The sequence below is a fragment of the Pomacea canaliculata genome, linkage group LG1, assembly GCF_003073045.1.
Source record: "Pomacea canaliculata isolate SZHN2017 linkage group LG1, ASM307304v1, whole genome shotgun sequence".
NCBI lineage: Eukaryota > Metazoa > Mollusca > Gastropoda > Architaenioglossa > Ampullariidae > Pomacea > Pomacea canaliculata.
The window spans coordinates 3,958,946-3,971,996 of NC_037590.1; the positions used below are offsets into that span (position 1 = coordinate 3,958,946).

Sequence of the window (13,051 nt, forward strand, 5' to 3'; positions counted from 1 at the left end):
TTTTTCGAGCGGATGTGAATGTGGCATTGGACATAAAATTACAGAACTTTTTTGCAATTTTATTTAATTTTGGGGCAAATACATTTATTTCATAATTTAAACATCTTTCTTACTTAAGCACTAGCTTTATCAATGATCTCACACAAGTCTTTAATGAGACGTGATAAGGTGCACACTGTCGCAGCCATCTTGGTTTTTATGGAATTGTTAGATGAGAGAGAATTCTGTACCCTTTCTCATCCATTCTCCACATTTTCGGAAACCATTGCGTATTTGTAGCATGCAACTATCATTCACTCTCACTTTCTTATGCTATGGCTGACAAGAGGAGGCTTCAAGGTATGAACATTTTCGTCTGAGAATGCTGTTACTTTCTATTTCTGCCTCTTATTTTAGATGAAATGTTAAATTTAAGTATCAGTAGAGTATTTTCATAAATTCATTTATTTTGCATATAGTGTGAAGTAAATAGCATTGACCATATGTATCAACAGTCTAATTGCATGCTATATTTACGTTTAGGACTATGCATATAAACGTGATGATTTGACCGCATTCATCCAACCTCGAACTGTTGAACTGTGAAGACGCGACAAGTGCTCTTTCTTGACTATGTTCAGCAGACTTGCAGAAATAGTTTTGTAGGCATCTGTCTCTGATGTATTTATTTATGATGTAATAGAAGCAATCTGCATTTCAATCATCATATTACTAATATCTTGAAAATCAAAATTTTTTTAATGGGGTATCAAAGGAAACCTTTGTTTTGATGAGAACGCTGTTTTTCATCTAAGTCAAACACATTTTACATATACTTAAACTGTTGTTAAGTGAAAGCTTTAATTCATCATTCAGTATTCTACTTTCCACGATGATCGACCCTTTACCTACTTTTACGATTTTTAGTTTTGTTTCCGAAGTACACACTGACCAAACGATCATATTGACAACATTGCCATACGTGACCTAATTTCGCTTATCAATACCAGATTCGCTCACTTATTGCAAACCCGACATACATTTTCACTAGTAGTAAACGGTTGTCTGGGTAGTGTTTTATCATTTGCGATGTCTGCTGTCACAGCTATGCAAATATTTTTTGAAACAGTCTAGCTTTTTTTTTTTTAATCACAGTTGTAAATTTCTGGCATTAAAAATAACAACGACCAGGGTCAATTTTCCTGATGATTTATTTGTGAAAAGCGTCTTTTTAATATAAAAATTTAGAGTGAGCATGTATAAGCATCTACTTTTTCTGTGCATAATGCAGATAAACTAAATGTAGGGAAAGTAATTGAGCTACCCATTGCATCTTTTGATCTGCAGCTGTTGTAATGATAATACACCATTTTAATCCAGATCAGAATATATACACTCGTGTGAGTGCATACAGATATGTTAACTATATTATTAATGAAATATTAAATATTGATATTATTGTTATGACAAGTGACAGTTTGGGGGTCATTCAGATATAAGTGTCTGGTGGTAATGCTTACTAATTGTTAAGTGCTTTAATGAATTCTTGTATGGATACTTTGCAGCATGAATTATTCCTGTCAAAACATAAGATGTAAAATTGATTTTATCTTGTGATGTTTTTTCCTATGGATTTCCAGGTGAGATAGATCGATGCCTGAAAAAAGTGGATGAAGGTGTTGAGATCTTTGAAGATATCTGGCAAAAGGTATTATTTCACCATAAAATGTAAAGTTAATGTAATCAATAAAGGTAATAGGTTACTATTTGTGTGAGATGTAAAGTGTCAAAGTTGTCCACAAAGAAGCATCCAAATTGACTGACAGGTGCATGCACACATATAAGTGCATCCTCATGTATAATTTTATGAAATTGCTTAAAAATAACATTTGTTTCCAGATTTTCCAGTTTACTTTAAAGTTCTTACTCTTACAGTTTTGGAAAGGGAGAGAGAATCATGAGATAAGAATCATCCATATCTTTTGCAGAAATAATCTGATATTCGTGTGTTTTAGTCCCATTTTTACAGGCTATCTCTAAGGTGAACTTCAGTCTTTTTTCAAATAAATGGTGAGTTATTCATTGCAGGTCCAGACGGCAACAAACAGCAACCAAAAAGAAAAATATGAAACGGACTTAAAAAAGGAGATCAAGAAATTGCAGGTGAAGTGCAGTATCTTAGACTTGCTATAAATTTAGTGTTGCATGAATAGAAATAAAGTGAAGGGACGTGTATGTGTAATAGAGTTGCTGTCAGGGTTAATGAAAAGTGCCTCGCATTTGTCATTTGAACAAAGTCTTGCTCTTTATGGGTTGTGGGTGTGAACTGTGTGCTGTTTTATGTGAACTTTTGTTTGCCTGTATCTTTAATTTGAATTCTTATACATTCCGTAGATGTCAGAAGCCAGATTTCCTTGTGAGTTGATCATCTTTTTATAATTCAACAATTGTCGTTCATGATAATGTAAATGTATTTACTTATTGACAGTTTATTTTGCTTTACAGAGGTTACGTGACCAGATAAAGACATGGCTTGCCAGCAACGATATCAAAGACAAGCAGTCTTTAACAGATCATCGAAAATTGATAGAAACTGTAAGTGCTTGTGTCTTTTTGAACAATATATCTGGATGAAAAATGATTTTTCAAAATATAAAATAATATCTATAATTTTTAAAAAAAAACTAATTTTTTTTTTATAACCATGCCACTTCACGGTCCCTGCGGGTCAGGAAGGTCAGTATATTTTGAAAAAAGATTTACACAACCTGGAAAAGTCTGTATTTGAAGAAATTCATTAAAAGTTGGGGGAAAAGTAAAAAATATTTACTAAAAATTTATTATTCTAAATTTGTAAAGAATTAAATTAAAAAAATTTTTTAGATTGAATGTGTTTGTTTTTCTGCATGAGGCGGAAATTGACTCGTATCCGTCGAATAACTTCCCGTTGATTTAACTGTTGCCATTTGCACTGGCATCGTCATCCTCTTACAAAGTCAGCAAAGAAGACTTTAATAAGCTATAGCTTACAAATGAAAAGTATAAAAAATTTTGTTTGTGGTTTCAAGAAGTGAAGAACAACAAATCCAAATGTAAACGTGATTTTTGCAAATATGGGTATAAATGCCACGTGTCCCATGGAACACAGGAGGCACGAAAGATTCCTTCTGTCACAAAAATCATGAATGATGGCTATAGCTAGCTATTTTCCAAATTCTGTTTTCTGTGGTACTCCATAGTGATGTTAAGGAGTGCACTTGAATAATTTTGTATTTTTGGAGAAATAGAAGAATATATTGATTACTCTTGAGAGTTTCAAATTATATTTGTGGTATCAGTGCATGAACTGAATGATTGAAGCTTATCCTGGAAAAAGTCACGGAAAAGTCAGCATTTTGTTTTTGCCATAGTAGTGTGGACCATGTCAGTAGGATGTCTTTCTAACTAGATGTTTTGGTTCTATTTGAATTTGTATGGGGTTGGAAATCTTGAGTCAGATTTTTTTGTTTGTTAATATTTTTAATTCTGTTGTAGATTAACAACCTGCAAGAAGTTATTTTAGTGTACAGTAAGGTCTTGCCATATGTAACTATGCATAAACCCATTGTGTAAGCTTCAATTTCCATAAAATAGCACCCCTGGTGTATATATAAATATACACACACTTCATGTCACTTTTTTTATACATAAGGAACAAAAATAAAACTTGTGAAAAAAGACAAAGATTGTTTTTATTGCTTTGCTAAATTAAAGTTTTTCAACTTTTTTCCGCTTAGACTTATCAATGCTACCAACATTGCTGCTTTATTATTATGACTGCTTTAGAGCTTTGGGGCTGTCATTATGTAGAAAATAGTTTAATAATAAGAAAAATGCAGCCATTGATAGACATGACTTGTTATTAGAGACAATGTTGGTAACAGACTGAGGAGCAAGGCATAGACAAAGGAGTGATTTACTCTTACAATTCTTTGAGCAACAAGCAGTGTGATGGCAAGATGTAGTGAAACTTAATGTTCCTTTGAAAATGGGATAGATTTAGCACAAAATTCGTATGTTTGTATTTTTGATTGTTTAGACTTTGCCAATTGCGTGGTTTTTCCCCAGATATTGCAAATACACCTAAAAAAGAATTTTATTGTTTATGCTAACATGGTGTATGTTACAAGAAAAGAATAAGGACCATAAACATTTCTGATGTAACGGATCATTTTCAGCAAATGGAGAGGTTCAAAATTTTGGAGCGTGAGACAAAGACCAAAGCATATTCAAAAGATGGTCTTGGTGCTGCAGCGAAGCTGGATCCACAGACAAAAGAGAAAGGAGAAATGACAACTTGGCTTGCAGTATGTATATTTAAATGTTGTGTGTGCGTATGTGTAAGTATATGTGTTCAAATGCAAAAAATATACTTTATGAAGAGTGGTCTGTATCTATATTAAATGTTTGTGGCTATTTTTTTAATAGTAAAAAAATATAAAATCTTTTTTATAGATTTAGATACCCCAAACTGACCAAGCAGCTGTGACTGTGTTTTGCGAAAATTCCTAACACATTATAGATGTCTGTATTGGTGTTTTGAGGATCAACACGTATCACAAAATCATCATTCTTTTCTATTAGGTGGTATAGTTTTTACAGGATGCCTGCAGCATCAAAAGTTGGTCATGATTGTAATTAAACACTACTCCACTTTTGCACGTGATTTCCATATGTGAGAGTATCATCCATAGAGAATAAGCTTTAATGAGGTGATTTTTACATCCAAGTGTGTGCTTAAAGTGAATGTGGAAAGAATATTTAGGGATTTGTTATGGACACTGGATTGAATATGGGTATTGGAAGATAAAGAATTCTTTAAATGACAAAACAGTAAGATTTCTTCTTTTGAAAATAGCTCGTATGTCAGGATCTGTTGTGAAACTGGATTGTGCTTGTCATAGATGTGTTTGCTGCAACCTGGGAATGAAAAAAGTATCAAGAGAATATCGTTGTGAATGGGTTGTAGTGGTCTCCCCTTGTAGATTGTGTTATCACACTAAATGACATAATAAAAGGATCTATTATGTAATTGGGAGAGGCATTTTAGAAATGGGTGAGAAAGTAACGGAAGGAAAAGGGAATCAGCAAGAACTGGGAAAGTCTACAAAGTTGATGGTGACTGGTTACTGCATTCAGTCAAGCTGCTGCACTGCTTTCACTTGCCCCATTAACATAGATGAAGTGACTGTGGTTTCTGCCCTTAGCAAAGCTACTGTTGGGACTTCTTTTTGTCCTCAACACCAAAGTAGAGGTGACTGTGGGTCCCACCTTCAACCATTCTGCTGTATGCAGCTGTCACTATTCCCATTTGTATAGCTGAGGTGACTGTGTTTTTACTGCCTAGCTGCTGTGTGCAGCTTTCACTTTCCTGAATGTCAAATGTAAGTAATAGATATTTGTGAGTACATTAGTGATTTTTTTGTTTTTAATGGAGAATGATGAGGTTCAGTCCTGACCTTCATACAAAATGCTATGTTTTGTGAGTAATGTATAGACGCTTAAGCTGAGCTTGAGCCTTTGTTTATCTTGGAAGCTGTGTACTTATGCACAAGAACAATAGTATGTGGTAAACACATAGATCCTTAGGCCTAGTCCTGGTCCTTGAATTCTTGCGCAAGAACTTAGTGTGACTCAGATTGTAATTCACCTTTTAGTCTGTTAAAATGACCTGTGCTTGTAATTGGGCATTCTTTGTGTCAATTCATATATTGTACCACAGCCAAGGTGCTCACTGCCGTAGTATTTTTGATGCGTACTTTGTAGGCCACTGTCAACTTGAGGGCTTTGTGTAGTTCATGTGTAGTGTTATCGAAGGTCCAGTGACAATGCATATATCTGGAGAGCCTTTGTTGTGTTTTGTGGAAAGAACTCGCAAATAATGATGTGTGTCAACTCGCAAATGATGATGTGTGTCATACAGTAGTTCTTAACCGTGCTTTACTGCCCTTTGCACCGTGATAATGGCCTTCGTTGCTGGCACAGCATTAACAACATCAACTGCCCTTTGCCACCATGGTTGACAATGTAACAGAGTTGGATCCGTGTAGAGGGTTTGACAGGATATTTCTGCCTTCATTATTTACACCATTCTGTTTCAAAATGATTGTCGGTAAGTTCATAGATTATTTCATGTTTTCAGTTTGTTTAGTATGTCAAGTTTGAAGTTAGACAGCATGGATGATTGTTGTTGTAGTGCCACAGTTGGCTACCTATGGTTGTGTTGCTAAATTACTTCCTGAATATTGTGTGGGTGACATATTTTCATGTGATAACTTCTGATTAAAAAGATATTGCACTGCATGACCACAAGTTTGACTTATTTTGATCTGTCCATGAGAAAAATGTTCAATTTATATGGTCATGTCACTTCCACCTTCAATCTGGCTTGAAAATAAGAGCTGTTAGGATATGGAAATTACTTGTGAAAGAAGAGAATTTTCTTTTGTCAGTGACCATATGTATACATATTTTCTTACTGAATGAGGCCAACTTGTTTGCTCTATTTTTTTTCAGCAGCTGGCCATAAAGTACTTCTGTCATCTGGAGCACTCATTTCCAAGAAAAAGGGAGACACTTTAAACCCTCAAATGCTGAAACTGAGAACGAACTACACAAATCTCCATCTTTAAATGCAAAATGTTGAAAGATAAAGAGAAGATAGATGCCTCAAATCTTGATCCACAGTTTCCTGGTGTTTTCCAAGACTTTAAATATGAAATGAAAGATTATTTACTGCTGCTGCTTCAAACTCCAAAGTCATGGCAGCAGTTAATGTGTCAGTGCAGGATATCTTGCTTGTTATTTGCATTTGAAGGAGTTTCAATCACCACCGTTAAATCAGCTCTGTTAGATAAAATTAGTTATCATAAACTCATCTTGAACCAAAGGCTTCGAAGTGTGCTGGGACTCTAAACCAGTTATATCAAATCTTGTCCAACTTCCTACAAGCCATTTCATTAAAGTCCAACCAGATGATGTTCTTCATATTGAGTGAGATGGCTGACAATCTCACTGTCAACCACAAAGTTGCAGAGTCTGGCATGAGGGGCTATGGCATGTGATGCAAAAATTCAGCATCAAAGAAGGCCTCCCTCGTCACCGAAGAGCTATATAATAGCTCAACGTGAGGAGTCCTGCTCGATAACCAAACAGGAGCTTATGTTTGACCCACAGTAGGGGTACACCAAGGATGTCCCCTCTCAGTACATTTTCTAAGAGTTAGAATGCTCAGTATCTGCTTTCTTTACTAATATTTTGCTCAAGAACATTGCTAGCTAAGAATTCTATTCCTCTAAATAAAACCCACACCTGAGATTATTCTTCCATTACATAGATTACACTTGTGACTTGCTATTCAAAAAGTTCTCCTAGTGTTTGAGGTCTTATTAAAAAAAAAAATTAGTTCAGCTAATGTACAGAAAAACTTTACACGTAACCAATAGTAGAGAGAAAACGTGCTTTTGGAAATTTTTTTAGCATAAGTATAGAATGAATAGTTTTAGCTAATTAATAAAATTATTAAACAATAATAAAAGCATAATAAACTAATCCACAGTGAAAATGCGTAACAAAAATGAAAATTTATTGTAACTAGACCACAAGCACTTCTAATCACTAGGTTTCAATTTTATCAAATTTTTTTTTTGTCCTAGTCATGTATTGCTGATATTTAGAAATGCTGTGGTAAAAATACAGATTTGAATATGCCAACTCTCCACTTGCTGGCTTTATGCACTGCATTACTGACAAATACAGAGTTCAGAACTTTGCAGCCTACCTTATTCTCAAGTCAAGAAATTATGTCTCACCTCTTTTCAGCAGACCACTAACTTCATATCTAACATGCTCACTACGTACTCTTGATTGAGACATCCTTGTTCCTCCGCAGACCACACATTATCTTATGAATTCTAAAAATTTGCACCAAAAGGGTGGACAAATGATTCTTTTCTCTTGTTGGGCCCAAACTGGAATTTGCTGGTTTTCTCAGTTAGAACCATTCTGTGTTTCAGGAAGCCATTAAATCATTCAACATGGATGTATCGACATAATTAAGCTATTAAGACATTTACATTTAAGGTGCAAACTGTAAGGAAAGAGTTAAAGTTTTTCTTGTTTTGGAAATACCTCTTACCTCCATTGCTGTTCTGTGTTATCCACAGTTAAGAGATGTGTGTGTACTCTGTGTATTTTGACTATCAGTTGTATTCCATGTGCATAGTTGGTTAGTGTGAAGAGCAGGGAAGCTGCTGCTTAAAGATCATCATTATTATTGTAAAATGTCACTAAATGAAACATTCCTCTAAACGTGGACCCAAGACAAGACTTTTTTTTTTTTGATAGACCATTACTCTTAACAATGGTCCACACAATGCTAGTCAATCTTCAACCTTCCCTACTCTGCAGAATCATGATCCCCTCAGTTCTTGTTACCTGATTCATCTTTTGCATTTTCTATATTTGTCTTTTATCAGTCAATCCTTCTGTTGTGTTCTGTCGAGTGTTGTCCATATCTTGAGTACTAAGAGCACGCTCCTAACAAGTGTGAGTGCACAATAGAAATCACTTGTTTATTATTATTAACATCAGGGCTTCTGCTTACGCAAAAAATTGCGTACAGTACGCATTAAAAGTTCTGAGGACCCCTTCAATTTTCGTCGATGGGGTCCCGTTCAAAGTTGGGCGAAGAACAGGGACCCCTTAAAAATCTGAAGAAGGGGCCCTTGGGACCCCAAAGAATTTAGCCTTAGCAGAAGCCCTGAACATGCAAGAATAAAGTGAGCAGGAGTCTAGTACTCCTACATGTGCGCCTCCTACGAAACTTATTGCCTGTTTCCACTACCCGAAGATCCAACCATAAATGAAGTGCTGTAGTATTGAGAAAAACTCATTTTAAAGACTCGCTAAAAATCCACCAAAATCCGGTCATAACTGAGAGAAGCCATAGTAGGGAAGTCAACCAGTCCGCTTTGATTCCAGAACAAACACTGAGAAATGCAATTATTTAAATGTTGAAATAAAGCTCTGAAAATCATATCATAATGGTTTTTCTGTTTGTTTTTTGTCGGTTTTTTTTTTTTTTCTTACACTTGTAATGCTTATTCTGCCATTTTAGCTCTTATTTCTAGGGGAACTCTCCAGATGCAAGTAATCGATACACACGCACCGTAGTTGACAAGGATGCTGTCTTAAAATGTACCGTTTATATCTTTGAGCATGATTTCTGCAAAAAAAGTTGCAGCAAAGCACAGTATGTCACAAGAATTTTATTTTTATAAACACCTGACTTCTGCAAAGGTCGTTCATGAAGCACAACTGATACAGAGACAACATGAATAGTTATATACGAACCTCCAAATTAAGAAATGACGACTTTTTTTTTTAACTTGATGAAATTGTGTTATGTGTGATTTGTTCTCTGAATGTGTATGTGCCAAGCAGCCAGCTTGGTGGCACCCACGACAAGACACTTTTTTTTAATTGACCATTACTCCTAACAATGGTCCACACAATGCTAGTCAATCATCAACCTTCCCTACTTGTCTTCCTCTGCAGAATCATGATACCCTCAGTTCTTGTTTCCTGATTCATCTTTGCATTTTCTATATTCATGTGTCATTTGTTCTCTGAATTTGTATTTGCCAAGCAGCCAGCTTGGTGGCTGAACTTGCTTGAACAACTTATGGCTTTGTTGGTAATATTTGATGTTAATATCTACTTCTGTGATAAGAGATTGATTTGTCTTTTGGGCCTGGTCGGCTTAACTTTCAGTGTTGGGATGATGTGGTTATTACAAGGGGTTGACTGTATGACTGGCGTGATATGGTATGAGTTCAAATGACTGGTGACCCAGTAAACAAGCAGTCTTTTTCATGTGTATTTCATTTATTTTATGTGATTTCTGCAGAAAATTATAACATAAGGTAACAGTATATTTTAAAATATGTTTCTTCTTTGGCAATACGCAGCTTCTGCAAAAAAGTCATTATAGAGCACAAACTGTCAGTTGTAGTTGTGTTGGGGAGGTAGTTGTAATAGGTGTGTTTATGTAGCGAAATACATCTTCAAAAAATGTTTGAGTTGCAACTAAAAAGGGGTTGCAATAGAGAAGGTCTTAGGAGGTTTTACCGTATTTTGTTTTATGTCTGAAAGTAGCTTCTGTCTAAAGATGTGTGTTGAACAGTTTCCACTGAAGGCTGTTTTGGTCACAGTGTCAAGATTGTCAGATTAAAATAAGGAAATTTTTTAATTCATGATTGGTTTTTCTAATTAGTGTTTTATTTTTGTCACAGATGCAGATAGAGAGTTTACAGATCCAGGTTGACCAATTTGAGTGTGAGCTGGAAAGTATGGAGTGTTCTTCCAAGAAAAAGAAAATGGAAAAAGATGCTGTGAGTTTATTTTAGTTATCTGGGGTTGAAATTATAATTTAAATGAGCACTGAGCTACACGACAAGATGTCATTTTGCATGTATGAAACACTTTTTTAAAAAAGTTACCCTTAAAATGTTTTAAGATTTTAAATTGATTATGGTGTACACAGTACTGCAGTTGTGTATGTTTTATGTATGTGTTCAGGGACCTAGAGCTGATGAATTGAAAACTTTGCGTGATAGGCATAAATATCACATGAAGCAGCTTGAGCTGGTCATGAGGGCTGTTGATAATGATGCGGTGCCCTTAGAGCAGGTAGGTTATCAGAACCATTATTGATACAGGTTTTTCGTGGATGATAATGCTTCTGTGTCATTTAAAAATTTTCTCATTTGTGTGTGTTGATCTGTTAATACTAATTGCCACTCGTGCTTCCTTTTATGATCATTGCATCTTCTGCTGTACTTTTTAAAAAAAGATATTTTTTAAATAACATTTTACTCATTTCTTCCAAGACTGATTTTAATTTTCTTAATTTGAAATTTCCCCCAAAATAAGCACAAATGTGTAGAAAATAAGTTTTTACAGTAAAACCTTTGTTATTGACCTTATTCACACATCTCTTCTACAAAACATTGGGCCTCATGGCTATGAGAAAGAATTCCCGAGAGCTTCACAAAGAAATCAAATTGCACAGGCACTGCTGTGTGCCATTCAGTACAGATATGACAGCCAGACTTATTTCTTTCCTTTGCAAGATATAAAAAAGACTTTAAAAGTTTAGAATAAAAGATTTGCGAAGAGTAGACAAAAGCACATACTTTCAATGTGTGTGTTGTCATACGACAACTGTTTTGCTTTTGAATACTTTTTCAGTTTAAGTCAACTAAAAATAACTAAAATGACAATGCGACTATAATTGAACTCTATAAGAATTACAGCTCAGATTAGGTTTTAAATCATTTCCGAAACGCATTCCATGCATATGGCATGGTATTGTAGGGTTATGAGTGTCAGCCTTTGTTAACATTTATGTATATATGATGTTGTAATCGTCAGGTTTCATGTTTCTTTCGGAGAAAAGTTGTGAGAAATTTTTAACAGTATGACTCATTCCCACTACAGAAGTGCCACCACATACAAAGACTTAGTAGCCCATGTACTACTGTCGCATCTTAATGTACTGTATGATGATTTTTTGGAGAAATTATGTAAAATAAATAGAAGTACATTTTGAAAGAGACTGCTTGTTCATTGGGTCAATGGTCATTGCAACCCAAACCATATTGCTTCATTCATATCTACCACCCGTCTGAATCATATTGACTCTATAATGCCCAAACTGTCCCAACACCAAAAGTCCAATCAATCCAGACCCAACTATGAATTGATCTCTGATGATAGGAGAAGCTGTTAACATAAAATATTGCCAACAAAACCATGTGTTGTTCAAGCAAGCTCAGCGGCAGTCTTAATAAAAATGGCTGCTTGGCAGTACACAGAGAACAAATCACAATTTTCTCTTAAATCATTTTTTTTTAAAAAGAAAGCTTTGTCGTCAGTATTCTTTAGTTTTGTATCGAATGTATATGCAGAGTCAGTTAAAATATGTATAGTGTACTATAACTGTAAAGTTTAGTTTGACAATATGGCTGCTGTGATAATATGAGATGTATTTCTAGGTGCCATCTTATCCTGATTTCAGATCAAGAACATTAAAGAAGACATTGAGTATTACGTGCAGTCCAACCAAGATCCACAGTTTAGAGAGAATGAGTTTCTTTATGATGATTTGGATTTGGAAGAGATTTGTGAGCGTGAGTATCAACCTTTATTTTTTCATCAGAGAGTACTTACCAAATGCTGCTTTACATGGCCTCATGCCAATTCATTTGGTATTGCACTTATGGAATGAATAGTTGTAGCATATTTACCTTTTTCTTACAACTGTAGATATATGTATTGGCTTTCCTTCTTTGCTGTGCTAGTTTTTACTGTTGCAGCTATTTTGCTTAAGTTTTGATTAGTCTGCTAGAAATATTTGCTTGAATTCTGGATGTTTTGCTTCTTTCCCTTGCCATATCTGAAATGTGTCACTTCCTGTACAGTTTCACTCATTAAGTTGTCAATTACAGTTGATGGCCACAGTTTCTATTAGACTATGCAATATAAAAATACAGTGGACAGGCTAGGTGCTTTCTGTTGATTACATAAAGCTGTATTTTGTTAACTTTAAACAAAAAAGATCGTTCAAAGACACTACAAACCACACTAGTATTCAACAAGTGGTTTGGTGTGATAGTCGTTGGTCAGCATTTTGCGCAAAAGTGTTTGTGAACATTTGATCATAAACTTTAACAATATATTAACAGTAACCTATATCTCCAAAACCAGGTACAGAATCCTTTACATATATGAACATGCAGACAAGCACTCAACACACAAAGTGTAGAACACACCTAAGGTGGAAGAAAACGGAGTACTCAGAGAAAATCGCCGATTGCTGTCCTGAATGGTGCTGTGCCCCTATGTAAGAGATAAATAAATGTTAGGAATTCAGTAATACAGACTTGGCTTTATAATTGCTGTTTTTTTCAGTTTTAGAACAGATTAGTAACATGTTATGCTGAAAGTTTTTACCACCCTTGTCTCTTAC

The 13,051-nt window shown here is 35.0% G+C and overlaps 1 protein-coding gene across 4 annotated transcripts in view; it reads left to right on the plus strand.

The window, feature by feature from the left end:
- The first annotated feature begins 55 nt into the window (after window positions 1–55).
- The window catches only part of LOC112564927 (CCR4-NOT transcription complex subunit 3-like), a 28,360-nt gene continuing 15,364 nt past the window's right edge, over window positions 56–13,051 (plus strand). For all 4 annotated transcript variants that reach the window (XM_025240078.1, XM_025240095.1, XM_025240086.1 and 1 more), the window contains exons 1-8: window positions 56–339; window positions 1,620–1,687; window positions 2,068–2,142; window positions 2,485–2,574; window positions 4,197–4,325; window positions 10,314–10,412; window positions 10,600–10,710; window positions 12,101–12,212. In XM_025240078.1, the coding sequence (XP_025095863.1) occupies window positions 315–339; window positions 1,620–1,687; window positions 2,068–2,142; window positions 2,485–2,574; window positions 4,197–4,325; window positions 10,314–10,412; window positions 10,600–10,710; window positions 12,101–12,212 (709 nt within the window). In that variant the 5' untranslated portion in view covers window positions 56–314. The remainder of the gene's footprint in view (window positions 340–1,619; window positions 1,688–2,067; window positions 2,143–2,484; window positions 2,575–4,196; window positions 4,326–10,313; window positions 10,413–10,599; window positions 10,711–12,100; window positions 12,213–13,051) is intronic.